Source organism: Crocuta crocuta, unplaced genomic scaffold (assembly GCF_008692635.1).
Source record: "Crocuta crocuta isolate KB4526 unplaced genomic scaffold, BGI_CrCroc_1.0 scaffold235, whole genome shotgun sequence".
Lineage (NCBI taxonomy): Eukaryota > Metazoa > Chordata > Mammalia > Carnivora > Hyaenidae > Crocuta > Crocuta crocuta.
This window is the reverse complement of record NW_027531285.1, coordinates 10284160-10312032: the sequence shown is the minus strand read 5'-3', so window position 1 is coordinate 10312032 and position 27873 is coordinate 10284160. Positions and strand designations below refer to the sequence as shown.

The following is a 27873-nucleotide window of genomic DNA, read 5'->3' as shown; positions in this document are numbered from 1 at the left end:
CAGGGAGCTGGAAAAGAGGGTTGCTACGAACCTCCTTCGGCAAGGTGGAGCAAAGTGCAAGAAAGGCATTCCTGAGTTTGGCTGCGCTGGGGCGCTGCGGCTGACCCCGGTGGTCCCAGACCCGCCGGGGGGCGCGCAGGGACACGTGTGGCTCGCAGTGCACTCGGCTGTGTTTACATTCTGCAGCCTCTCCACGTTGTGCGGCCGTTCTCGCCTCCCATTGGCCAGCTCCGCAGCCAAACTGGCGCTCCTCCCTCAGGGGCGGGCCCTCCTGGTCCCCGCTTCTCATCCGAAAGAACCGGGTTCCTTGAGCCCATAGCGGGACAGCCAAAGAGCTCCACAGGATGGCCACTTCCTGGCTACTCTGTGCTCACCCGTGTCGCCTCCACCTGGTCGTAAGCCGGGACTGAGCCGGTGCCCGACACCGACGGATCCAGGCGTTGAGGGCCGGAGGGAACTGGAAACTACTGGCGGGAGACGCGGAAGCAGAGAGGGCGGGAGCCGACCGTGGAGGAGGAGCCTCTGCGAGACTCCTTCCCGCCGCCGGGCAGCGCAGGCAGGTGAAGCGAAGAGCAGGTGAACGCGAACTGAGGGCCTTGGCTAGCGGGCCCTGGCCCCNCCACCCGGCCCGGCCTATATATTGGGTTGGCGCCGGCGCCAGCTGAGAGAGGAGCGGTAGCGGGTCCTACGGTGAGGCGGTGCTGGGCGTAGGGAGGCGTGAGGGAGGAAAGAAAGCCCCCGGGGCCGATTCTTCCCGCGGGCGGGAGCCTGGGGGAGGAAAAATGGGAAGGCTGAGGATTAGGCGGCTGGGGGCCGGGGGGATGGCTCCCTGCGTTCCGTCCCTGTCAGGATCTCTGGCAGGGGGCCGGGGAAGTGGGGGGTGTGGAGGGCTGCTCGAAGGGGAGACCAAGGAAAATGCCCTCATTCTAGGGGCTTCTCTCTCCCACCCTCCTTAGGGGAGCTCTACCGCGCGACAGGGGATAGGGATCTGGGTCCCTTCACGGGGAGTAAAGCTCCCCAACCAGCCCAGCTTCCCCCTTTCTTTAATTTTCTTTCCTTCGCTCCCATCCCTTATCTGGAGTCGGGGTCCCAGTCCCCCTACAAGCGGCAGACAGGGCCCGACGGGGCTGGGAAGGAGGGAAAGGAGACTGACTGAAGGACGTGACACAAGTCTCAGTTCCCTCCTCCCCCTGCTTCCCCGCCACCGCCGCTCTCCAAATTGGCGCGGAACCCGCTTCTCCACAGCCTATCGCCTCCACAACTCCCTCTCTCTCCGCTGCTTGTCCAGGATGGAAGGGGGGACGTGGGGGCGCTGCCCAGGCCCCCCTGGGGTTACGGGAGAGAGGATGGAGGGCGCAAAAGACTCATTTGGGGGAGATCTCCCTCCTTGCTGGTGGTGCTTTGTAAATTCTTGAAGACGCTCGCGTCCCGGCTGTACGTTCAGTTGAGACTCAGGCATGTGTCCAAAATTAATCCCGTGAGATACCCATTGTAGTGCCTAAGACAGCACGGCAGAACGACTCAGGCCAGCTCCTGAAGGGCTTAGCTGTAACCCCTGAATGAGCGTCTGACTGGCACCTGGGAGAATATGGTGACAGTATATTTGACTCTCATTTTCCCCTCTCTCCTCGCCAGAGCTTTCACACACCTGAAAGGAGAGAATGTCAAGACGAAGGTAACATTATTTGTCTTGTATCTATGTTTAAAAGTTAGCTGCTGCGTTTGAGACTCATGACTTCTAAAACTCTCTTTTAAAAACTTCACTGTAGTAGCCGTTTGCAAGCTAAGCAGCAGCCCCAGCCCAGCCAGACGGATTCGCCTCAAGAAGCCCAGATAATTCAGGCCAAGAAGAGAAAAACAGCCCAGGTGAGTTAAGGGGAGAATGAGGAGAGAGGAGATTCTTTGCTGGGACTTTAGTTTAACAGTGGCCCTTTCTATTTTCCAGGATGTCAGAAAAAGAAAAGAGGAGGTCACCAAGAGACATCAGTATGAGATTAGGGTAAGCAGAACTGGACTGAGGGTAGGGGGAGGGAGCTGAGGGAAACAAATGCAGGACAAATAAAAATTGGATAGAATTGTGTTATTGCTATGCAACAGAAAGATACCTCTGATTCTTTTACTTTGAATGCCCCCAGAGGTCAGTAGGAAGGCACTGATCTTTGGGCGGTTTGTATGTGTCTAAACCCTACTACAGCTGCAGAATAAGTTTGCCTTGAAGCAGCTGGTTCCTCTTTGTAAATCCCTCCCTCTTGGAATCGCCTGGTGCACTAGGGCCCGCCTAATCTGTCCAATGTACTTGCTCTTTGTTCCCTCTCTGGCTAGTGGACGGTCCTAATAGCTGCTCCTTCGGGCATAAATAGGATGTGAAGTCACGGACAGACTGGCACCCAGCCCTTTGCTACCTATTTTGTGTGTGGTACAGAGAACACTAAAGACATGGTTCTCTTTGACACCAGCATTGGTTGGGAGAAGGGTCCTTTAAAGTAATTGACTTTGGTTGATTCCATTTTAAGGTTTTGCCTTATAGTATTCTGAAATATGGAAGCAGGCTTAAAGGGTTGGGGGGTAGGGAGGAGGGAGGAACTTTTTATAAAAGAAGGTGCCCTTTGCTACTATTCTAAAAAGGGAGAACTTCAGTTTTTTAATCTTGAAAGTGTTTAGCGTTTGACTATAGATGAATTTTTATTTCCTCTGCCAATGCCAAATGTCTTGTATTTTCAGAATTATATTTTGTTTTGTAAAACATTCCACCTTTTATACTGTTTGAAGTTCAGTAAGAGCTCTATGGGTTATTTATAAAATGTCAACTAGATTGTCAGCAACATTAATGATGGTGTTTGGGAAAAACTGTAGACTGTTTAGAGATATTAGCTTCTATTTACAAAAGATCCAAGATAAAAAGCTGATTTTCTATTGCACAAATTTTTTTTAATGACAGAATTGTTGGCCACCTGTATTATCTGGGGGGATCAGTCCTTGTATTATCATTGAAACACCTCACAAAGAAATAGGAACAAGTGACTTCTCCAGATTTACAAATTACAGATTTAAAAATCTTTTTATTAATCCTTCACCTTTGCCTGAATTAAGGTAAGGAAATGTTTTATAATGTCAATTAAAATTGTACTAATTTAATACGCCATACTATTTTTTGAGTCCCGTTTTGCCTTCGCTATAAAAACATACAAAAATTGCTTTATTAATATTTATGTATTTTAAGAATGGTGCTGTTTGCAGAGGATATGGGTATTTAAAATACTGCTTTTATGAAGTTATTTTCATTTGTTTGAATACGGTAAGCCTCATTAGAAGAGCTGATTTTAATCACCTTAAAAAAAATTTTTTTCATACTTATTTTTGAGAGAGCACAGGTGGGGGAGGAGCAGAGAGGGAGCACACAATCTGAAGCAGGCTCCAGGCTCTAAGCTGTCAGCACAGAGCCTGATGCAGGGCTCGAACTCATGGACCAAGAGATTATGACCTGAGCCAAAGTTGGACACCTAACTGAGCCACTCAGCTGCCCCTTTTTTTGTTTAAAAAACTTTTTTTTAACATTTATTTTTGAGAGAGTGAGACAGAGCATGAGTGGGGGAGGGGAGCTGAATACCTTTTAAATGGAGTTTAACTGATTTCTCTAAATTAAGATGGAAGCATTTTAACATGTATGACATTTCATTTGATGTATCAATTGTATTTATTTCCTGCCAAACTAAGTAAGATCTATATTCTTTTAATGAATATGACAGAGGTACAGCTTATACAAAGCACGTAGTGCAATATTATTTGGCTCTAATATGCAAACTAATGGACTGAGACATTTAAATTTACCAACCCTCCCCTTTGCTGTACTCTGTACCAGCTACCCCCACTTCAGGTGACTCTACTATTGATGATCTATTTGGAGATAAGATTTGTTTCTACTGGGATTATATGCTTAAATATTTAAATCATTAGTGTTGCTGTTGAGAAACATGGTTATATTAAAAAGAGACTTTATAAAATGGGGAAAGTACCCTTGAAATCCAGTCTAAGTTCTTGCTGTACAATTTCAAGCTTCTGTTTTTTCATGCTAAGAAATGGTTTCTAAAAGTAGCAATTTAAGAGCTCCTTCCAGGTTCTAATTGAAAGTTGGATTTCAATGTCTGAAAGTTTATGCCGTATATTATGTAGGTCACACAGTGATTCTTTTCTACCCCTTTCCATAGTTGGGGATGCTCAAATGATGTTTGGCTAAACATGCTAAAAAAAGAGACTAGATATGTTCATGACAAACATTTTGAAGTTCTGCATTCTGACTTGGAACCACAGATGAGGTCAATACTTCTAGACTGGCTTTTAGAGGTATGTTCCATTAATACCTTTGTCTCTGTAGGTTGGGAAAATATTTAGATGTAAATGTGCTCTTCAGGTGCCCTCAGGGTATATTATTCATGACCAGCAGCAATCTTTTTGGGGGGGTCCTTACTGTAGTTGATGGTACCAAAATGGCAAATGTCTACTTTGTGAGAGTAAAATCCTAACACAGCCATTCCATCCCATACAACCCAATTCAGAATCCCTGGTACCTCTTAGTATTGCTGCGTACCAGGCACTAGGTGCTGAGCATAATCAAGATGAACAATACATAACTGACAAGGTTTTACATTCTGTTATGCAAAGTGAAGAACCAGGACTAGGCTTCAGGGCCCTAGAAGTTCTTTTCTGCATCACCAAAATCAAATTATGATTTGGAATCCTGATTTCTAGGTCCTAAATAAGGAGGCTAAGAATTTACTTGTGTTGATGACAAACCAATTTTCCTCCAGCCCTTGGGTATTTGCTCTGTAGTTTCCCTGTGTTTAAGATAGAAATGATGCATTCCATGGGAGAAATACTAGACTTTTTGGTGCAGTAACACATGGCAGAGTAAATCTCAGAAGCTATAAGAAAAGTTTTTTAAAAAGACTATAAAACGCTGTTCTTTAGAGTCAGGTTATCTTACCTCTTGTTCTTACTGGAAGAGAAGATTATATTTCAATCATACGGGTATAAGAAGGAGGTTGGGTTTTGACTTTTGGGAATGCCCAGTGATCAGGGAAGCAACCTAAGCACAATCATGTCAATTCTTAATTTTTTTCCTTTTTATGTTACATTGACTTTTTAATCCAGTCATTGTCCAAATTTATTGCTATTTTCCCTTAAATAGGATTATATGCAAAACTGTGTAGAATAAACTGAACAGAGCATTAAATTCTTTTTCTTAGTATATCCTTTCAGTCTAGGAACATAAAGATAGGTGAAATGTTACCCTAATAGTTTAAAGGAGAAAAATCATCAAGTCTCAATAGATGTGAAAGACATTTTTTGAAATTCAGTTTCTATTCCTCACTTCAAAATATGTAGTAAACTAAGAAATTTCCTAAACACATTATTAGACACTCATGTATTTCAGGATGCCTGGGTGGCTCAGTCGGTTAAATATCTGACTCCTCATTTTAGTTCAGGTCATGATCTCAGTCTGTGAGATTGAGACCTGCATCGGGCTCTGCACTGACAGCATGGAGCCTGCTTGAGGTCCTTTCTTTACCCCTCCCCTGCTGGCATACTATGTGCTTAGTCTCAAAATAAATGAACATTGAAAACAAACAAAACTCCTCCTGTATTTCTTTCCGTTTCCTCATCTTCAAAATGGGGATAATGGTCGCTTTCTGGAGCTATTTTTAGAATTTAAAGATTTCCCTATGAGAAGTGTGGAAATGACAGATACTGTTTATTACTAAGAACAAAAGTGAAACATTTGGGAAATTCCTATTACGGTCAGAAACAAGGAATGTGATCAAGACTTTGTATATCACCAATGTTGTTCATTCAGTTTTCATCTATAAAAATTCTTAGCCAATGCAGTAAAACATGGAAAAAAGAAGTTAGAAACATTAAAAGAACAGTTATCATTTTTTCGTTAAAGATCTGCCTAGAACAGTGAAGACGATCATTTGACGCTGTTAACATTAAAAATATAAGCTAAGCATGAGAACTTACCCATTCGTCAGCGATAAACAATTAGGAAATAGAAGTTTGCTTATAGTTAGTAAATGTGCAAATGAATCTGGGAATAAAGTCCATGTGGAAAAAAAAAACAACCCAATGAAACTAGTAAATGAGGATGGTAATAGATTATTTTATTCTATTAGTACATGTTAACATCCATCCCCTTACTCACGCTTGCCCAATCTTGGCTTTAGTATCCTAAAAAAAGTGAGCTTAAAATTCTAGGGGTACCTGGGTGGCTCAGTCTGTTAAGCGTCTGACTCTGGATTTTGGTTCAGGTCATCTGAGCCAACTTTGTGGGTTCAAGCCCTGCATCAGGCTCTGTGCTGACAGTGCAGAGCCTGCTTGGGATTCTCCTTCTACTCCCCCCACCCCTGCCCTGCTCCTACCCTGCAACCCCCTCTCAAAAAAAAAAAAAAAAAAAAAAAAAAACTGGAATGTCAGGATCTAACTTTCTAATTTGAAGAAATTCATTGAATAATATGTGAATATTTGGATTTTTCTCTAGGTATGTGAAGTATACACACTTCACAGAGAAACATTTTACCTTGCACAAGATTTTTTTGACAGATTTATGTTGACACAAAAGGACATAAATAAAAATATGCTTCAACTCATTGGAATTACCTCATTATTCATTGCTTCCAAACTTGAGGTAAGTTCTCGAAGTTTATCCACAGATAAATTTACCTTAAACTGTTGTTACATCACATTAATCCTTACAACTTTCGATATGAACTCTAAGATAAGTGGATTGTTTTTTCCCCTAAAACATTTTTGAACCTTCTTAATTTGTATGGATGGAAAAATATAGTTCCCTTTGTAGTATCTGAGTCTATTCTAAGTGTCTGGTCTAGATTCTGGAAATATAAAGTAAGCAAATAGTACATGGCTCATTCTGCCAAATAAAATATACCAGTGTGTTCCCAATACATAATTATGGCACTTGGATTCAAAAGAATGGTCTTTGAAAACTAACTGGCAAATGAAATAAATGCTATGCTGGTTAGAATAGTGGTCTATATCTGTATCTGCTGGTGGTGCCAGGATAGAAGGCAACTCTTTTCTTGCCTGAGGTTTTCCTTTACACAATCTCTTATTTTCCAATACGTTTTGAATATCATAACTTCTTCTGAAAATTTTGAAACCTTTATCATCTTGAGGGTAGAAGGAAAGTCTATGAAACATACCTTAATTTCCTTATTTTTTTTCTTCCAAATTTGTGTTCTGAGCTTTTTAAGGGTTATCGCCCAATTCCATATTTAGTGAATAATTTTATATTCAGTCTGTTCTTATCTGGAATCCTGCTGTGTGTTTCAGGTAGCTTTCTAGACTGAAATCTTGATTTTTAGCCTGTTCTCATCTGTAACAGGCCTCTTTTCTACTGTGATCATTCTGTTTGTTCTCTGGACTGTTCAGACCAACCTGTCAGGCAAACAGCACAATGTTGATGGACCAAACTTTTATAGTAAAGGAATGGTTTTCAGTAATTTCTAGACCTTGTTAAGAGTCTTGTTTTGGTCTGGCTGACATACTAAGCAATTTTACTTAAAACAAGTTTATTTTTTAACTGAAATGACTGGTTAAAATATTCTAGTTCATTAACTGAAATTCAAGATTTAAGCCTATGAAAATAAGCTTCAGTGTAATTGGCTAATTTCAACTCTTACATCTGAAAAACATCTTGTTACTAAGATTTAAAATCACTTTATGAAGCTGTCCTTAAAAAACGAAGCCTGTTATGTGGTTTCTACAGAATTCTTTTTGTTTTAATCTCAACTATACCTAATATTTTTTAAAAATCCATTTTAAAGGAAATCTATGCTCCTAAGCTCCAAGAGTTTGCTTATGTCACTGATGGTGCCTGCAGTGAAGAGGATATCTTAAGAATGGAACTTATTATATTAAAGGTATTAAGTTATTCTAGTTGCAGTTTTAGTAACTTAGTAGTTAACTACTGAATCTCAAAGAACACACTAAGTAGTCAAAACAGATTTCATTCAGCATTAAGATCCAGTTCAAAGAGGTTAATGTATCAATATATTGACAATGGTACGGATAGATGGGGGTGGGGGGAGAATTTACTTAACCTGTAGACTATTTTTCTGTGTCTTTCAAGTTTTCTATGATGAGAATGTGCTACTTTAAAAATGATTAAGGAGGGGCGCCTAGGTGGCTCAGTCGGTTAAACATCCGACTTCGGCTCAGGTCAGATCTCACGGTTTGTGGGTTCGAGCCCCGCATCAGGCTCTGTGCTGACAGCTCAGAGCCTGGAGCCTGTTTCAGTTTCTGTGTCTTCCTCTCTCTCTGCCCCTCCTTGTCTCAAAAATACACTATAAAAATAAATTTGTTTTCTAAATTATAAATATTAATATTTAAAATAAATATAAATTATTTAGTCTGTAAACATTCATATTGATAGCTCTATTAGAATGGGATATTAAAGTATCACCTGGCCTGTTGATATTGTTCTAACAATAAATCTACTCAGATTCAGACCTGAAGCACAGTATGAGGAGGATGTAAAGAGAAGATGGAATTCTCTGTAATACTCTCTTGTTCTCCCCTAATTATTTTAGACTGCTTGTCTAAGTCGTAAGGTTTCATGAAGGAAAAGATATGATAAACTTTTACATTTTGACTGGAAGCCATCAAAGATCATGGAAAGAAAAAGTCTAGATCAATTTTTGGAAGATCTGAATGGAATTCACTTTGTTCACTGAATATAGTTTTAAAATGGCAGTTTCAATAAAGTAGAGAATAGATTTGGAAGACCAGGGGCTGCAAGATATGAGACAAGGAAGAATGGATACTAGACTCAATGAGCTTTCTAAATTAAGATAATTAGAGACTAAAAAAGGGAACTAGATTAATAGACTATAAAATACAAGCAGCTTTACATTTTGAAGTATCTATAAATATTTTCAATAAAATAAGAGTCAGAATAAAATTCCTAGGAAGAAATAAGCCGAAAGCAGAAAGCTTTTAAATGACTACTAGTAAATTAGCTATACATTATAGTGTATGTATATTTCTATTTACTAACAGGTATTTTCATCCCATTAACAGGCTTTAAAATGGGAACTCTGTCCTGTAACCGTCATCTCCTGGCTAAATCTCTTCCTCCAAGTTGATGCTCTTAAAGATGCTCCTAAAGTTCTTCTACCTCAGTATTCTCAGGAAAAGTTCATTCAAATAGCTCAGGTATTTTCACTACATATATGTTAAAACTGTTTAGTGCATTTATAGTCTTAAATCAGCTATACACCAAAAAGCATAATGAATTAAATTCACTCCTTAATTGACTAGAACAAAACTGCTTATGCATAAAATTCTGTTCCCAATATTTACACTGCTTAATTCTAGAAAACAGACTTTTTAAACCTTGAGTTTAAAGGTGGTAGGAGTACTTTTCATTCTTTAGGAGTTTAAACTAGAGTGTTAAAATCTCTTTTTGATATAAAATGGAAAAAGGTGTTTAGCCAGTGGTCTTTAATGTGATAGGAAGTTATTCTGTATGATTCTTATCCTCATTTTGAATATACAGTGTACCTATTTTATACATTAGAATTAAGATTAGTTATAACATTTTTTTAAAAATTTAATTTCAAATTACACTTTTGTAGGCCAACATGTTCTTTACTGCCTACTTCTCGTACTTATCTTAAAAGTTGCTGTACTGCCATGTTTAAGTGAAGAAAATCTATGTTCAAATTCTATGTAGAATATGAAAATCTTACATATGGAATTGAAGGAACTGTGATATTTTGGGTTGGGTTTTAAATAACCTAGGTTGAAATTTAATTTGTATTTTAAAACTAGTCAACACCTTATGAACACTAAAACTGAATAGAACTGGTTCATTTTGTAAAACTTTCTAATGAGGGCTTATTTTTTCCTTCAGAATTCCCAGTATCATAGGCAGCTATACCTTTTTGATACAGAACAAAAATTTGATAAGCCAATAATTACTATTTCTATTTATTTACTCTTCTACTCATGTTTCTATCTTCTGGACAATGGGAGCAAACATAGTTTGTGTATTCCATGGACAGTATTATTACCTTAAGCCTCTAAAATCTAGCCCTTTTACACCATTCTACTATACTCTCTATTACCTGGATTATATTGCTTTTTAACTAATCTCACTACGACGAAGCAGATACACAGAAAAGAACATATTTCTAAAGGATCATTCTTAAAATGTATCTTTCTCGACTTAAAATCTTTCAATAATTTCGGCGATCAGAACTAAATTTACCTAGAGCCTTTATGATCTAATCTAGGCTAATCCATGATCTAATCTGTGCCTTTCCACCTACACTCCTCTCCCTTTTAAAATAAGGAATGAAGGAAAGGAATTCCTTTGTTCTGAACTAGAAGTTCCAAGGGAAAGTAACACTTTCTCATTTATCTTTGCAAATGCTATTCTCTACACCTAAAATACTCTCTACCTCCCAATCTTCCTGGCTACTTTGTCTTTTAAGATTTAAGCAGCACAAGTCTTCCCCACTCTGGATTAGTTGCCCTTCCACTGCTACACATCACACTGCATCATAACAATCCTGGTCTAATTCACTTCTTGGCTTGAGCCACCACTCTGAAGAAATTATCTTTGGATCCCTGCAGTTTTAGCAATTCTTGGCACATGGGTCCACATTGTAAGTACTCTAAAATTACAGCTGACTGAGCACTAATTTAGTAGCAACATTCATTACTCATCCTTTCTCCTCCTAATTACATGTACATTTGCTTTTTCCTTTGCTAGCTTTTAGATCTGTGTATTCTAGCTATTGACTCATTAGAGTTCCAGTACAGAATCCTGGCTGCCGCTGCCTTGTGCCATTTTACTTCTATTGAAGTGGTTAAGAAAGCCTCAGGTAAGGCACTGTATTTTGTTATCTTCTTACATGTTCACAAGGGACTATTAATTTATCAACTTTAGCTTTCTATTAAACAGAAGTCAAAAATTTTAATGGAAAAAGTTAGGTTAGTAATTACCTTCCTTTTGTTAGAAGTCCTTTCTCATCTTCAATATACATCCATAAGCAAAACAAGGTCAAGTGGAATTTAAATCCATCTGAAGTTAGTCAACATGGTCATTGCTCTGCTTTGCGTTTTGACAATTTCAGTTTCATACATAGAAGGTACTGGGTAAGAAGCTCTAAGTCTTTTTCTCCCACAAAATAGTCAGCTTATGAATGGTTATTACAGGGCCCAACTCCAGTTCTAAGAAATTAAACCAGATGAGTGCTCTCAAATTATCTATACAACTGGAAGCACAAGCCAATACATTAAGCATATGTTAAGACAGTTTCTCATGTAACCTTCACGTTTTCCTGACTTTCCTCTATCTAGGTTTAGAATGGGACAACATTTCTGAATGTGTAGACTGGATGGTGCCTTTTGCCAGTGTAGTAAAAAGTACTAGTCCTGTGAAGCTGAAGATTTTTAAGAAGATTTCTATGGAAGATAGACACAATATCCAGACACATACAAATTATCTGGCTATGCTGGTATGTTTCTTGTGGGGCTTCTTTGTTTTCTATCCAGTAAGTTACTGAAACTGATAGTAAGGATACAGAAATACTTGTGGGAAGTGATACAAGATAGGTTACAGATAGACAGTTCTAATGTGTGCACTGATGTCACAGCAAGATTTGTGGAGTGTATCAAGATCAATGCCAGTAGTCCGAGTTTAAAAAAAAAAAAATACAGCTATAGTCGGTTCTAACTGTTGCACCTCTAGAATAGGACTAGTCATGCTTGCAAAGACAGACTATTACATAAGGTCTAATGGTCTCAAGTTAATACCCAAAAGTCTGGTTTAACTTTGATTTACTCTATCAGTGCTTTACCTTACCTGTTCATCTCTGCATGATTTCTTCACATGTATAGGATGAAGTAAATTATGTAAACAGCTTTCGAAAGGGGGGACAGTTGTCACCAGTGTGCAGTGGAGGCATTATGACACCACCGAAGAGTACTGAAAAACCACCAGGAAAACACTAACGAAGGTTAAGCAAACAAGCTGGAACTGACCATTGGCAGAATTTCCTAGAACTAACTACTGAAGTTTTCAGGAAAATAGTGCGATGACTGTCCTAGCCAATTCAGAAGTTTCACTGCCATTCTTTGATTTTAAGAAACCACTTAAAATTGGCATTAAGGAAGAAATTCCTACATTAGCTGTTTAAACAGCGGGACTTGTTTACAAAGATGACTTCATTCCCCAGGTGACTGGATAGAAGCCAGCAGCCTTGCTTTATGCCATAACATTTTTTTTTGATCCAGTGTTACTATGTTATCTTGATAAACTAAGAATGTTATCATTGGAGTTTTAGACTAGATAAGTGCCACCTTAAAGTGGACATTGAGTAATACTTTGAATCTAGTTTTTAGATTCTCAGAATTCATAATCAGTCTTGACTAGTATAGTTTGGTTTTTGAAAATAAAATTAGAACTTGTTTACAAAGATTTAGTTTTGTAATAAGGTGACTAATTTATCTACAGCTGCTGTAGCAAGCTATTATAAAACTTGAACTTTTACAAAAGGTGAACATTAATCTGTTTATTTCATTTTTTAACCAGGAAGGCTTAGATGAACATGGTGTTTAAACTAACTGTGGTCTAAACAGGGGGAATACCAAAGAAATTTTAAACAAGATAAATGTTTTAGCTCCTACTTTGGGCCTTGACACGGAGGTTGCTTTATAATGACTTTTTGTACATCATCATTTAAGTGAAAAAGTACCGGGTATTTCAACCTATTTATATGAGAAAGTCACTTTATTAACTCCAAGATATCCCTAAGGATTTTTTCTTAATTTAGTGTGACTAAGACTTTATTTATGTTTGCAAAACTGTTAAGGTCCTTTTTAAATTCCTACACTGAGTTAAGGACAGTGTCAAAGTGATCAAGCTTAACACTTGGATTAAACTTCTATTTTCATAAGGCAGAAAAAGTAGTAAGTGTATACGGACTCCTAGATTATTTATTAAAACAAAACACAAAAAAACCCTTGAACTTGCTGTGTATAGACGAGCGACTTCTACATATTTGAGGTTTTTTAATGAAATTTCAGCCTCAAAAGTGGGTCTAGTTAGAAAACAAAGTGTACTAGATTGCTAGTTTATTCTCTTACTGGACACATGAATCTCTTCTCTTGAAGAAATTATAAATTAAGCTGTGGTTATGGTATGAAGTCTTTTGTATAGTTTGTTTTTAAACTTTCAGTATTTTGTCTGAAAAGAAAACACCACTAAATGTGTACATATGTATTATGTAATATAATACTGTTTATTTTTAGCCCATTGTTTAAAAAATAAAAATAAAAAAATTTTAACTAACTGTTTAAAAGTAAAGTTTAGCCATTGCTTGGAGAAACTTTTTTTTTCTTCTCTGTGCTGCCAGCTGTAACACTTCTTCTGGGTTGCTTGCGTTCAATTCTGTCTGACCGATGGCTTTGATCTTCCAAAACAGAAAAGTGATGTTATTATAGGTGTGGTCAAAAATAAAGTCTTGCTAGTATACATAATACTACACATAATATATAGATACATAATAATGTATTATGTATCTTGCTAGTATACATAATACAAAACTACCTACATGCTAACAAAGTCGATTGTAAATAATGAGAGGTGTGGAAGAAATTAAAGATAGGCTTACAGCCACTCTTAAAGATCAAATGCCTAGCCACTGGGGTTTATGGAATTACAGTAGGTGCCCCCTTATCTGAAGGCAACCATGGTCCAGAAGCAGATGATCCTCCTGATATGTCTCAGCGTCAAAAGTAACCTAGTGCTATGCCACAATGCCTACATCATTCACCTCACTTCATCCCATGAAGAGGGAGTATTTTGTGAGAAAGAGACTACAAGCACATACTTTATTACATAAGTATCTGCATCTATACTGGGTTCAGTACTAGCCATGGTTTCAGGCATCTACCTGGGTCTTAGAACATATCCCCTGTGAAGGGGCGCCTGGGTGGCTTAGTCGGTTAAGCATCTGACTTTCGCTTAGGTCATGATCTCACGGTTCGTGGGTTCGAGCCCCGCGTCAGGCTCTGTGCTGACTGCCAGCTCAGAGCCTGTGGCCTGTTTCAGTCTGTGACTCCCTCTCTCTCTGACCCTCCCCTGCTCACGCTGTCTCTCTCTCTCTCTCCTGGAAATAAATAAAACATTAAAAAAAAATTTTTTTTTTTAAAAAGAACATATCCCCTGTGAATAAGGAAGGACTACTCTATCTACAGGAACATTAATTCATGTAAGTTTATTCGACTGAAAATACCAGAATGTTATCTGACACATTTTCACAGTTAAGGCTCCTACAAATCAGTTTGAAAAATCAAAATTCATGTTTCAGGAAAGGCTTTACTTTTTTAATGTGCAAAGATAGGTAGTTGCTCAGCACTGTAATAGCATAGAGTGGTTCACTTTCATAATTAGAATACCTCAGCCTACTAAAAATCAGAATGTTTTAGGATCTTAGAATTACCTTTAGATTAAAAGGCAATCTACATCTTTAGATTAAAAAAAAAAAAACCCCAGGGGCACCTGGATGGCTCAGTTGGTTAAGTGTCCAACTCCTGGTTTCAGGTCAAGTCATGATCGCACAGTTAGGAGTTCGAACCCTGCATGGGGCTCCGAGACAGTGTGGAGCCAGTGTGGGGGATTTTCTCTCAAATAAATCAAGTACTTTTTAAAAAGGAACCCAATTACAACTTCTTTAAACAACAAAGACTGATATGTAACCTGAAGAGTGACAGACTATTCAGAAATGATCATCAGGGAGTAGGAAGTTTTGCTGGAGGACACCATTTCAATATGAAGTAGTGCATGTGGAAAAACCTAGTCATAGGGTATATGACTAAAGAATTACTTCCAACAAATAAAATAACACAAAGATGACTGGCTATAAAAGCCCAACGTATAAAACAAATTAGAATTGAAGCCAGAGATTTGAGAGAAATAATGTACTGTGTGGGTAGTAGTTAAACCCATGAATGGATGAGATTACCTAGCGAGAATGTAGGGCAATCTAAAATAACCAAAGGACTAAAATCTGGGGAAACCACGGTTAAACGGTAGACAGAGGGGGATGCCCATAAAGAAAAGGCAGAAGAGTCAGTGAAAAAAATGGGAGTAAAAATAATGTCAGGGAAGCCAAAGAAATAAAGGATTTTAAGAAGTGAGATGTCAACATGATAAAGACTGAAAAGCATCCACTGACTTTGGTATTAGTGACGCTTGAGAGAACAGTTAAGAGTGATAACAGCAGAAGTCAAATTATAATGGGTCGAGAGCCTCAAAAAACTAGGCAGAGAAGCGACAAGGGAGGTAGAGATACAAGGATGAAGTAGTTTATAAGCTATGGGAGAGGCTGATAATACAGGGGAGGAAACAACTAATTGAAGGTCACTGAAGAGGTGGACTCAAAAGCCTAAAAACTCAGCTTCATCAAGAAGTAACATTATCAACAACAGTTAAAATATAGAAAGGGCCCAAAATGTAGATCAACTGAAGGGATAAAGAAGATAATGGTATGTGTATATATATGTACACACACACACACACACACACACACAATGGAATAATGACTCAGCCATCAAGAAGAATGAAATCTTACTATCTGCAATGACGTAGATGAAGCTAAACTCTGTTATGCTCAGTGAAATCAGAGAAAGACAAATGCAACAGGATTTCACGTGTGGAATTTAAGAAAAACAGATGAACATTAAGGGAGGGGAAGAAAAAAAAAGGGAAATCTTCAGAGACTCCCTTTTTTTAAGTTTCTTTATTTGGGGGGGGGGGGGGGGAGAGCAAGAGACAGAATCCCAAGCAGGCTCAGCACTGCACAGAGTCTGATGCAGGGCTCAATTCCATGAACCACAAGATCAAGACCTGAACCAAAAGCAAGAGGCAGACACTTAACCAACTAAGACATCCAGGTGCCCCAACCATAAGAGAATCTTAGTAATAGAGATAACAAAGGTTTGCTAGAGGAGATGGGTAGGTGATGGTTATTAAGGATGGCACTTGCTGGGTGTTGTATGTATGTGATGAATGTAGTAGAATGTGATGAATTCTACTCCTGAAACCAGTATTGCACTGTATGCTAATTAGAATTTAAATAAAATTTTGAAAAAAGGGAGAGATACATGTACTCCTATGTTTATATTTACAGCAGCATTATCTACAATAGCCCAATTATGGAAACAGCCCAGTGTCCACTGATTGATGAATGGATAAAGGAGACATGGGGTTGTGTGTATATAATAGAATGGAATGTTATTCAGCCATAAAGAATAAAATCTTGCCATTTGCAAAGATGTGGATGGAGCTACAGAATATTATGCCTAGTGAAATAAATCAGAAAAAGACAAATACCATATGATATCACTTGTATGTGAAATCATATAGTATGTTTTGCTTTTAAGAAACAAATGATCATAGGGAAAATAGGGAAAGAGAGAGAGGCAAACCGAAACACAAACTCTTAATTATAGAGAACTGATGGTTTCCAGAGGAAAGGTGGGTGAGGGATGGGTGAAAAGGATGGGGATTAAGGAGTGCACTTGTGAGGAGTACCAGGTGATGTGTGGAAGTGCTGAATCACTACACTGTATACCTGAAACTAATATTACATTTAAATTCAACTTAGTTAACATACCATAACTTTAAAAAAACCGAATACCCTTTCCTCCCTCAATAAATTTCCTTAAAAAAAAAAAAAAAAAAGAAAGAAAGAAAACCATCTCCTACTAAGAGTACACTCAACAATGAACACAGCAGTGGAATTTAAAGGTGGGAAGGAGGGATTTGAAGCTAGTAATCATAAGGCTACAACTGCCAAACTACAACTCCCATGTGGACAGAAGGGATCAGTCTTTTCTGGTCTATTCCAAACACAGACAAAGTAGTAACGGAATAGGGAGAAAGGACAGGGGACTGAACAGAGGAATATCTAAAATAGTCCCTGAAAAGAAAGTAGACTACTGACTGACCAATAAAAAAAAAAAAAGATAAGTGGCGAACTAAGATTTAAGACCATGGTTTGGTAATGGCACCACAGTTTATACGGCTGCAGGATTTTTTCCAACCAGACTCAGGGGCTCAGGGGAAAAAGCAAAATTTTTAAACTGATTCAGGGTTGAGATTTTTCCAGGTGAAGTGAAAGACAAAAATGCAGCTGAATATCCATTTTTTTCAAGTTTTACTTAAGTAATCTCTAAACCCAATGTGGGGCTTGAACCCATGATACCAAGATTAGCACACTCCCAACTGACCCAACCAGGTGGCCCAAGATGCTGAAAATATTGACCAAAGGGTAGTTTTGACAGTCATAGATAAGCAGAGGTTTCCAAACCTGTCTGTCATCAGAACTACCTGAGAAACTTAAAATTTGGATTCCAAGACCTTATCTCAGTACAGTGGAATCAGTACTTCTGACAGTGTATAGATTGGTATTTGCTGTACTCAGAGCGAGTAGGGAAGGAAGGGAAGCTGGGAAGGGGCTGACAGACTGGGGAAAAATTGGTCATGAACCTGAATATCTCACTGATCATGAGGAACATGGAGCCAGGAAGTAAGAGAAGAATAAATTACAGGCAGACAGATCCTAGGTAGAACAATTCTGACAATAAGAAAGGGCTATGGCTGTGGGTGGCTGATGCTAAGTAAAGGTAACAAGTGAACTTGTAAAGCTAGGAACAGGGATGCTGGGAAAATAAACCACATATATTTTGATCTATGTGGAGGAATAACCAGTAAGTTGGTTAGATGACCTACTTAAGAGATAGGTATAAACTTTTAAGGATAAAGGGCTTAAAATGATACAAGTAGAGATGGTTTGGAAATAACACTGTAGACATGACAGTATCAGTAGTCTTCCAGCTGTGGATAATCTAGAAATGGAGAATGACTTGCCTCCAATCAAGTAGGCTGGCTTCAGGTTCTTTTTTCTTTTGTTTTTTTTTTTAAAAAAAAAAATACTATTATTTACCCCCTCCAAATAATGCCCACACAACTTAGTCCAAGCAGAAAGCTTTAAAAGATACACAATAGCACACAATTTTGTTATTATGAGTGAAAGCAACAAGAAAAATGAGCTGTGGGGATACTGATGTAGCAACTATTAGTCAAGTAAAATTGGCCATAAATTTATAATGCTTTAGGGGTGCCTGGATGGCTCACTCGGTTAAGCATCCAACTCTTGATTTCAGCTCAGGTCATGAACTCATGGTTTTTTGAGTTTGAGCCCTGCATCGGGCTCTGCGCTGACAGTGTGGAGCCTGCTTGGAATTCTCTCTCTCTCTTAAAATAAACAAACATTAAAAAATTTTATCATGGACAATAAACTATTTGTAAGAAAATAATAAAAAATTTTTTAAGAAAATAAAAAATTTTATCATGCTTCAGCTTATAAGTCAAACTTAAATAAATAACTCACTATTCAATAACTACTGAGCATCTATTATGTACCAGGCACCATTCTAGGTATCAGCTGTGACAAAACCAAGTTTTTGATGGGGAAACAGCCAATAAATTAGCAAATACATAGTATGTCAGATGTATACTCCAAATAAGTATAATGGAGGACAATTTCAAAAAGGAAATGAGAAAAAGAGTTGGAGGAAAAAAGGCTGGACAAAGACATGGCTATTTTATAACATGGTCAGGAAATGATGATCACTAAGATGACTTTTAAATTTCTTCTTTTTAAATGCTCATTTATTTTTGAGAGAGAGAGACAGTGCATGAGCAGGGGAAGGACAGAAAGAGAGGAGACACAGAATCCAAAGCAGGCTCCAGGCATTAAGCTGTCAGCACAGAGACTGATGTGGGGTTCAAACTCATGAACTGGGAGATCATAACCTGAGCCGAGGACTAAGATGACATTCTAGGAGACCTGAGGGAAGTTAAAGAATGTTTCTGGAAAATAAAATTTCAAAGGCCCTTAAGTGGAGAATGTTTCAGCATGTTCAAAGAACAGTAGGGCTAATCGTGTAGCAGAAGGTAGCAAGAGAGAAAGTCGGATGGACAGAGGTGATCTGCAGCCTTGCAGGCCATTATAAAGACTGAGATTGTAAGAGATGGGAAACCATTTAACGGTTTGGAGCAGAGAGATGATGCAATCCAATATTAAAGTAAACACTGATAACCATATTCTGGCAGTAACTAGGCATACAAAATCTTTTTTTGGGGGTGGGGGTCCAAATCTTAATGATTTCCCTTAATCAGGGAAATTAAGCATATCACTGAAGGAAGGCATAAAATAACTTACCGCAATTTGTCTTTTATCTGTTTCTCCTCTTTTATGATGAAGATCTAAACAAATCAGTTAAGAACAAATCTGATACTGTTAAATACCGTAACAAAATCTAAACTTTATTTTTTATTTACAGTATTTTTTAAATTTACAGACATGAACTGTCCTAATATCACATATGTTGATGGAAGGATACAGGTCAAGTACTCCAAAATGGTAACGTCCCATATGTAGTCATAGTAGGAGTCCATCGCATCATGACTGAAAAACAGATTTTAGTTACTTCCTCTTTATTAAGGAGAAAAATTTTAACTTCATTTTATTTAAATTTCATTCATACCTGTTTTGTTCTTGCAATGATTTAAAGGCTGTTTTGTAGTCAATTTCTCTGAGGAACTGACATAAAATTGCCACCTACATAAACAAAGAAAATGATTTAATGTAACCAGTGTCAACAAAGATTCTCCTGGTTTGGGAGGCCTAATTTTTTAAGTGTATTTAATTCTCTTAGTAATCTGTACAGCCAACTTGGGTTCGAATTCACAACCTCAAGATGAAGCCAGGTACCCCTGGAAGCGTAATTTTTAATGATTCATACATCAAGAATACACTAAAGAGGACTTGTAGATCATACTGAGTGGATCAGCTCATATTTATGGATTCCATCTAATTTTAATTGCAAAAACCTTTACACAATCATCTGCCCATTTTTAAATTTTGTTTTTAATGTTTATTTTTGAGAGAAAGACAGACTACAAGTGGGGGAGGGGCAGAGAGAGAGAGACCTAGAATCTGAAGCAGGCTCCAGGCTCCAAGCTGTCCACACAGAGACTGGCGCAGGGCTCAAACTCACAAACTAGGAGATATGACCTGACCAAAGTCAGATGCTTAACTGACTGAGATCTCCCAAGCACCCCTGCACAATTTTTAAATCAATGACCTAAATCATAAGTTTTTAGAGCTCTGTTCATTTAAAGAGCCGGTTCAAAAAACTAAAAGGAATGGAAAACTGCCAAACAAAAATATTACATACTGCCTGTCAAGGACATATAGGACATGCAATGAGACAGGTCACAGCTAGTCCATTTCTCTACCCTCAGTCTCTGGCAACTGCTAATCTACATTCTGACTATAGATCTGCCTATTCTGGATGTTTCATATGAATGAAATCATAATCACAAAGCCTTGTGTATCTGGCCTTTTTTCACTCAACCTAATACTTGCAAGATTCATCCCTGTTGTAGCATGTATTGGCACTTCATTTGTTTTTCTGGCTACATACATAATACTCTACTGTAGGATCTACCAAATTTTATTTATCCATCCATCAACTTATGGACATCTGGGTTATTTCTACTTTTCCACTATTATGAATAATGCTACTGTGAACAGTCATGTGCAAATTTTTCTGTGGACAAGTTTTCAGTTTTCTTGGTTACAAACCTAGGGGTGGACCTGCTAGGGCACACAGTAATTTTATGCTTAAATTTTGGAGGAACTGACAATTTCTTTCCAAAGAGGTTATCCCATTTTATATTCCTACTAGCAACGTCTGAAGGTTACAATTTCTCCACACCTTCACCAATACTAGTTACCGTCTTTTTTAAAAAAATAATTATTTTCAGAAAGAGAGCATGTGAGTGCACGAGTGGGGGAGGCACAGAGGGAGAGACAGAATCCCAAGTTGGCTCTGTGCCATCAGCACAGAGCCCAACACAGGGCTTGAACCTACAAAACATGATATTATGACCTGAGCTGAGATCAAGAGTTGGATACTTAACCAACTGAGCCACTCAGTAACTAGGCGCCCCTAGTTAAGTTACTGTCTTTCAATTACAGCCATTCCAGTGAGTATGAAGTAGTATCTCATTGTGGTGCTGATATGTATTTCCCTAGGGACTCATGTACATACCACTCTTAAATATAAAAAAAAAAACCTTGAAAATTCTTTTCCATTTAGAAGGTTCAAAGACCAATGTTTTCTAATTCATACTTTCATTTTAGTTAAAACAAAAAATTAAGGGGCGCCTGGGTGGCTCAATTGGTTAAGCATCTGACTCCTGGTTTTGGCTCTGGTCATGATCTCATGATTTCATGAGTTTGAACCCCGCACTGGGTTCCAGGCTGAGTGTAGAGGAGGCTGGGGATTCTCGCTCTCCTCTCTCTCTGCCCCTCCCCTGCTCACACTGTGTCTCTCTCATAATAAATTGAAAAAAGAAAAAAATTAAACATGCCAAATTCTTAAATACTGTAAACTTAGGCAATTAAGATAAAGAAAATAAAGGCTATTTCCCAGTCCAATGCTTTATACTTATTGTAAACTCTAATATACATGAAAATAAACCAACACATCATAAACTAACCTGTGTGTGGCAATTCAGCAAAGAACAGCATTTTATCATTCGTTTTATTACCTACAAAAACAAATTCTGATTACTTTCAAAAACCAGCTAACACCAGTTGTAACCACTGTACCACTCTGATGTGGAAGGGCAATGGTGGTGAAAACTGCATATGAGGGAATGGCAGGTATATGAAAACTCTACTTTTTGCTTGATTTTGCTGTGCATCTAAAATTGCTCTAAAAATAGAATTTTTAATGAAAAATAACGTGTTACTAAAAAATTTAAAATCTAATTTAAATACCACGTATTATAATCTACCATTTAGTAAATTCTGATATTGATGGCATAAACCAGAGGAAAGAACAATATGTACAGAAAGAAAATAAAATAAATTTGAGATTTAGGAGATAGAATCACTAGGTCTTGAAGGCTGATTAGATTTCGGTGGGAACGTCAGTAAAGAAAAGAGGATGCTCAGGATTTGGGCTTGGTCAACTCAAATGGTTGAACAAGGTGTTTGGTATTTTGGTGTGGGTTTTTTTTTGGTGTGTTTTTTTTTCCCATGTGTGTGGGAAAAGGGCATCAGGAGTAAGATGCTGAAATCAGTTTTGGACAGGTTGAGTTTTAGGGATTTTGGGAAATCAAAGTAGCAGTGATCTATGGGCACTAGAAATATGGAGAACAATCAGGTCTAAGGCATTCAGTTTGGGAGTTACCACCACATATGTGAAAACAAATCAACTCACCCAAAAGGGGCCCAAGAAAAAGGAACAGGTAAAGGCAGACAAGAAAGAGAGCCACAAGACAACCTACCTGGTCTGTATAAACATCAGGGGGCACAGCCTTATTAAAGAAATCAGAACACACAGCTCCTGCCTGTAGGTAATAGTGAAGAGCTGCCGAATACTGGTTTGTTGCTGAAGTAGAAAACAGAAAATAAAGAATGACCTAACATTAGACATAACAGCCGAAAAAACAAACATGTTCTCTTCTATGAAGAGTAGGGTATGATTACCTCATGGGGTGACAAAAGCAGATTCAAACCAGGGCTAGGGCTACCACTTATCTGGGACAACACAGAAAAACCACATTTTTAAAAACTACTTTTCCCTGATTTCTAAAACTGATTTGCCAAAAATTTAGCTCAGATTTCTTATCAAACTTAGTACTGAAGGTATTTGTTTCCCAAATGCCCATACTAGAAACATACCTGAATTTTCTGAGGTAGGTTAGTATCAATAGATCTATTCTGAACATAGATATTAAGACCTTGATGATAAATTCTTTGGGGATGGGGGGCTACGGTGAAAACGAGCATTAAAACTGGCAATTATTGGGGTACCTAGGTGGCTCAGTGGGTTGACTATTTTGACTCAGGTCATCATCTCATGGTTCGTGGAAACAGGCGCCTGCTGGGCTCTGCATGAGTGTGGAGCTTGCTTGAATTCTCTCTCTCCCTCTCTCTCTGCCCCTTCCCCACTTAAACACACACACACACACACACACACACACTCTCTCTCTCTCTCTCTCTCTCAAACTTAAAAAAAAAAAGCAGTCAACATAAAAATTAGAAGTATCTGAACCAAAGACACAACACAAAAAAATGAATATATAGCAATGTATCTAGGAAGAAAAGTTAGGCATCAAAAACAAGTTTAATAAGGTATTGGGAAAAAATATGTATTTATTTTCACTTCTACAAAAGTGCTACAAAAATAAAATGCAAAACAATACATCTCACTTACCAAAATAAATGTCTGCCTGAATAATTAACCAGGAATGGTTGTTTGGATTTATGCTGAGAGCATATCGAACTAGCTCTTTCACTGTGATTGCCACAGCTTCAAAGTCCACTGACTGGAGGCTAAAAAGACAAAAAAAGAAAAAAGGAAAAAAAAAATAAAAAGACAGTGAACATTAATCTCTATTTTTCAAATTCAAATTCCATACACATTTGTTAAAAACAAAAAGAGTGAGCCAAAATTTAAGTGACCATAAGTACAAAGCCTACTATTACTAAGAGTGATTACTGCATATTAAAACTATTAACAACTGAGTCCAAGGAAGTATGAAGTGTGATAAGCTTCACTTATTATAAGAGGTTGAAAACAATCTGATTTTTGTTTCCTTTTTCTCCCCAAATTTCAAAGACGGTAGGCTAGACCACTCTACAAGGGCTTGAGTACTAACAACACTCTGTGGCCTGGAGTCTACCTTATGACTCTTGGTAAGAGTAACAAAATCCTCTAGATTAGAGGTTTCACTGGCCCTCACAGGGTCGGGGGCTACCTTTGGCAAGTGTACCACTTGAGTATATTCAAGTGCTTGTAAAGAATCAAAGGAGGGGGAGGGAATGGAGGCCAGCCTCATTAAACCTGGAAGTCCTTTGATACAGAATTAGAAAATGGAACTGTAAGGACAAAAACCAGCACAAAAGAAACAAAGCTGGCAGTGCCTATCTCCCGGAAGCAGTAAGGAACAGAGGGAAAGAACATATGCTCTGGATTCAGACACATACAAGGTCCAAGTCCTAGCTCTACTGTTTACAAGGTGAACTCCGACTAAGTACTTCCATTGCCCTGAGGGGTTAGATCTAACCATAATTCACCAATGATCCCAATGTAGTGGGAAAAGAACTGTGGTATTATTAACAAATACTCAGTTATTCATTGACAGCTAAATGCGTTAAACTGGCTTGTGATTTTATAGAAATTTATAAAATGTTAACAAGAATTCTATCTACATATCAAACAACTGATCTTACCATAGCAATGCTCAATCCATACCATTCTCACACTACTCTTAGAGTCAACAAAGACTCGTACTCAAGAGAAATACTTTTTCTGTTCAAACATTTAGTCACATTTCATTTTCTTTGGATCAGCTTAAAGTAATTTTATCATGAAGGTAACAGTTAAGCCTATTAAACCAGCCCTTATAAATACCTACTTTAGAATAACATATTAATTTATTTAATCCTCACAAATCTGAGGTAGGTATTCTTACATCCATTTAATAAATGAGGAAACTAGTCAGGAAACCAACTTATCCAAGGTTTTATACCACATAACTGAAGAAGCTAGGACTCAAACCTCACCAATCTAGCTCAGAGCTTCTAGAATAAACTATTCTTTTGCCTCATTTATAAACACGCACTGAAAATCAACCATTAGGATAAAGCAGCAGCACCCTAGAGACACTACCAACCATCAATTAGGTGAAAGGATCTCTACCTGATGTCGGGACTGCTATGTAACATACTAAAGTTTACAGGAAAACCCAGTCAGAGGGCCTGGCTGGCCCAGTCAGTAAAGCACGCGACCCTTGCTCTCGGTTGTACATTTGGGCCCCATGATGGGTGTAGAGATTGCTTAAAAATAAAATCTTAAAAAAAAAAAATCTGCAGTTATAATGTCGTCATTTAGGATGCACATTTGCTTTAAAGCACGGTGATTCTTTGGGAAAAAAGCCTCAATATGAGAAAGGAAGGGTCACTCACTCACTTTTGACCTCTCAAACCTCTATATGAGATGCACAAGGGCTTTCAATCTAAGATTAAGATGAAAGCAAATTACTCTCATTCTATTGCCTGCTTATCTACCTACTAAAATCTTTTCTTCTTCAAAGATGCCACTAAGGGCAATAAAATAAGGCCTAGTCCTGTCCTTCAGGCACCAAGTCAAAAAAAATCAGGGATAGGGAGGGAAGGAAAAATAACTACTGTGAGGAAAGAAATGGGACTGTTGAATGAGAAGTTACTATGTGCAGGAAAAGAAATATGTAAATGGTTTCTTCTTCCAGAAAAAAGGACATTTTCTTCTCCCCATCATATTATTGTGCTTTTCAGGAGATGAAAGAAAAAGGGAACATTTCTTAAAGTATCTAAGAACTTCTTAGTAACTAAGAGGGGTTGGGACCCTCTGATAGTTACAGTGTTTGAAGAGACCTACAAAGAATAATTATAAAAAAAGTTATTTTCAAGGTGCCTGGGGGGTTCAGTCAGTTAAATATTCAACTCTTGGTTTCAGCTCAAGCCATGATCTCGCAATTCACGAATCCTGTATCAGGCTCCACGCTGACCCCTGTTGAGAGCACAGACCCTGCTTGGGATTCTCCTCTGCTCTCTGTCCCTCGCCCACGTGCACTTTCTCTCAAAATAAACTTTTTTTTATTCGAGTCATTTTCAAATAGATATTTGTAAAAGAGGTAAGATGATGGAAACCTAACAGAAAATCATTTTCTGCCTCAATTTGCTAATTCTACCCATTGATAAACCATCAGGATCACGTAAGTGTCTTTCATTCAATTAAGGCTGGTACACCTTAGCTCTTAGAGTTATGCCTTATTCATTTTTAAGAAAATGGTTACTACAATAGAGAAATGAAATTGACTGTAGAATCCTTATAGATTGTACCTTTTAGTCAAATTATTCAAGATTATCTGTATCAGGATGATCTCTAAAAACATAATTAATAAATGTAAGCTATAATACTTCTTACTTGGGGATGGAGGATGGCCAAATAGAAATGTGTTCAGCTGTAATATCATTCACGATGTCCTCCTAAAAATTAAAAAAAAAAAAAATTTTAAGCGATTTAAGTGGATTTTTTCTAAGGATATTCGTTTCAAAGATTTTTTTAATGAAATTATGAAATACTGACCCTAACATTGTGAAGTTTCACAAAGAGTGATAATATAATAGTCAAAACCAATGGTTCCTATGAGAAAGAAAATACAGAATCCTTAAATATTATATATATTTAACATTCCTCCTGTCAACCTCAGGGATACCAAGCATTTTCTTTTTTAATGTTTATGTTTGAGAGAAAAAGCGCAAGCAGGGGAGGAGCAGAGAGAGAAGGAAACAAAGAATCCGGAAGCAGGCTCCAGGATGAGAGTTGAAGTTGGTCGCTTAACTGACTGAGCCACCCAGGCGCCCCCCCCCCACTTCCTCAAATATTTTCTCTCAAAAGATTCTAGGATGCCTGGGAGGCTCAGTCAATTAAGAGTCCGACTTCAGCTCAGGTCTTGATCTCGTGGTTTGTGAGTTTGAGTCCTATATCCAGCTCTCTGTTGTCAGCACAGAGCCTGCTTTCGATCCCATCTCTGTCTCTGCCTCACCCCACTCACAAGCATGCACATACACACATTCTCTCTCACTCAAAAATAAACATTTAAAAAAAGATTCTCTCATTTTTGAAATCTGCCATCTGCTTTAGTTTAAATCACACACTACAGGTCAACTTTATTTTTAATCCCATGAAAGAAGTCACAGCACACAATTTACACAAAAATTACATTTACACAATTTACACAAAAATTACATTTAGGTGACTGGCTTATGATGCTCAAGTCCTCAGATGACTTTTGAAATTGAGTAAATAAATCTCTTTTCAATTACTACTTCCAGCTATCTCTAAAAAATTGAATTTCTATTCCTTAATATTTAATTTTTAAAAAATTTTTAATGTTTTTATTTACTTTTGAGAATGAAAGGGAAGGCAGAACATGAGCAGGGGAGGGGCTGAGAGGGAGACACAGAAGCCGAAGCAGGCTCCAGGCTCTGAGCTGTCAGCACAGAGTCCAACACAGGGCTTGAACTCACAAGCTGTGAGATCATTACCTGAGCCAAAGTCAGATGCTCAACCGACTCAGCTACCCAGGCAACCCTTTAAAATAATATTTAAAGGATGGAATCTAGGTCATGTCCAGTAAATAAATGTAACATTAATCTTATCGTCAAAAATTAAGGGGCGCCTGGGTGGCTCACTCGGTTGAGTGTACGACTTCTGCTCAGGTCATGATCTCATGGTTCATGGGTTCAAGCTCCGCATCAGGTCCTGTGTTGACAGCTCAGAGCCTGGAGGCTGCTTCAGATTCTGTGTCTCCCTCTCTCTCTCTGTCCCTCCCCCTGCTCACACTCTCTCTCTCTCTCAAAAATAAACAAAACATTAAAAAAAAAAAATTAAAACTAGGCTTCACACATCCAGCTATTATGAAAACTTCTTTAAAATTAAAAAAATATTTCCTTTGGGGTACCCAGGTGGCTCAGTTGGTTAAGCATCCTACTCTTGGTTTCAGCTTAGGTCATGATCTCATGGTTTCATGAGTTTGAGCCCTACATCACGCTCTGTGGTGACAGTATGGGGCCTGCTTGGGACTCTCTGTCTCCCTGTCTGCCCCTCTCCCACTTGTGCTGTCTGTCTCTCTTAAAATAAATAAAC

General features: G+C 38.2%; 2 protein-coding genes across 3 annotated transcripts in view; one reads left to right on the top strand and one right to left on the bottom strand.

Moving 5' to 3' along the window:
- Positions 1 to 355: 355 nt before the first annotated feature.
- CCNE2 (cyclin E2) lies at positions 356 to 13223 on the top strand. Of its 2 annotated transcripts, none has more exons than XM_077771352.1 (12): positions 356 to 560; positions 1636 to 1675; positions 1770 to 1866; positions 1946 to 1999; positions 2939 to 3090; positions 4206 to 4341; positions 6536 to 6682; positions 7842 to 7937; positions 9097 to 9231; positions 10796 to 10907; positions 11386 to 11543; positions 11926 to 13223. In XM_077771352.1, the coding sequence occupies exons 2-12, from the start codon at positions 1662 to 1664 to the stop codon at positions 12037 to 12039; spliced, it is 1215 nt and encodes a 404-aa protein (XP_077627478.1). In that variant the 5' UTR covers positions 356 to 560; positions 1636 to 1661; the 3' UTR covers positions 12040 to 13223. The 2 variants fall into 2 exon arrangements, with proteins under 2 accessions (XP_077627478.1, XP_077627477.1); XM_077771351.1 differs by lacking the exon at positions 356 to 560 and adding an exon at positions 637 to 690.
- Positions 13224 to 13307: 84 nt separating this feature from the next.
- INTS8 (integrator complex subunit 8) overlaps positions 13308 to 27873 on the bottom strand; it is a 54390-nt gene continuing 39824 nt past the window's right edge. Inside the window, exons 19-27 of the mRNA XM_077771353.1 lie at positions 26311 to 26367; positions 26149 to 26210; positions 23395 to 23513; positions 22463 to 22566; positions 21668 to 21718; positions 19645 to 19718; positions 19501 to 19565; positions 19320 to 19363; positions 13308 to 13499 (exon numbers count right to left, since the gene is read on the bottom strand). Coding sequence (XP_077627479.1) covers positions 13383 to 13499; positions 19320 to 19363; positions 19501 to 19565; positions 19645 to 19718; positions 21668 to 21718; positions 22463 to 22566; positions 23395 to 23513; positions 26149 to 26210; positions 26311 to 26367 — 693 coding nt within the window. The 3' untranslated portion in view covers positions 13308 to 13382. The remainder of the gene's footprint in view (positions 13500 to 19319; positions 19364 to 19500; positions 19566 to 19644; positions 19719 to 21667; positions 21719 to 22462; positions 22567 to 23394; positions 23514 to 26148; positions 26211 to 26310; positions 26368 to 27873) is intronic.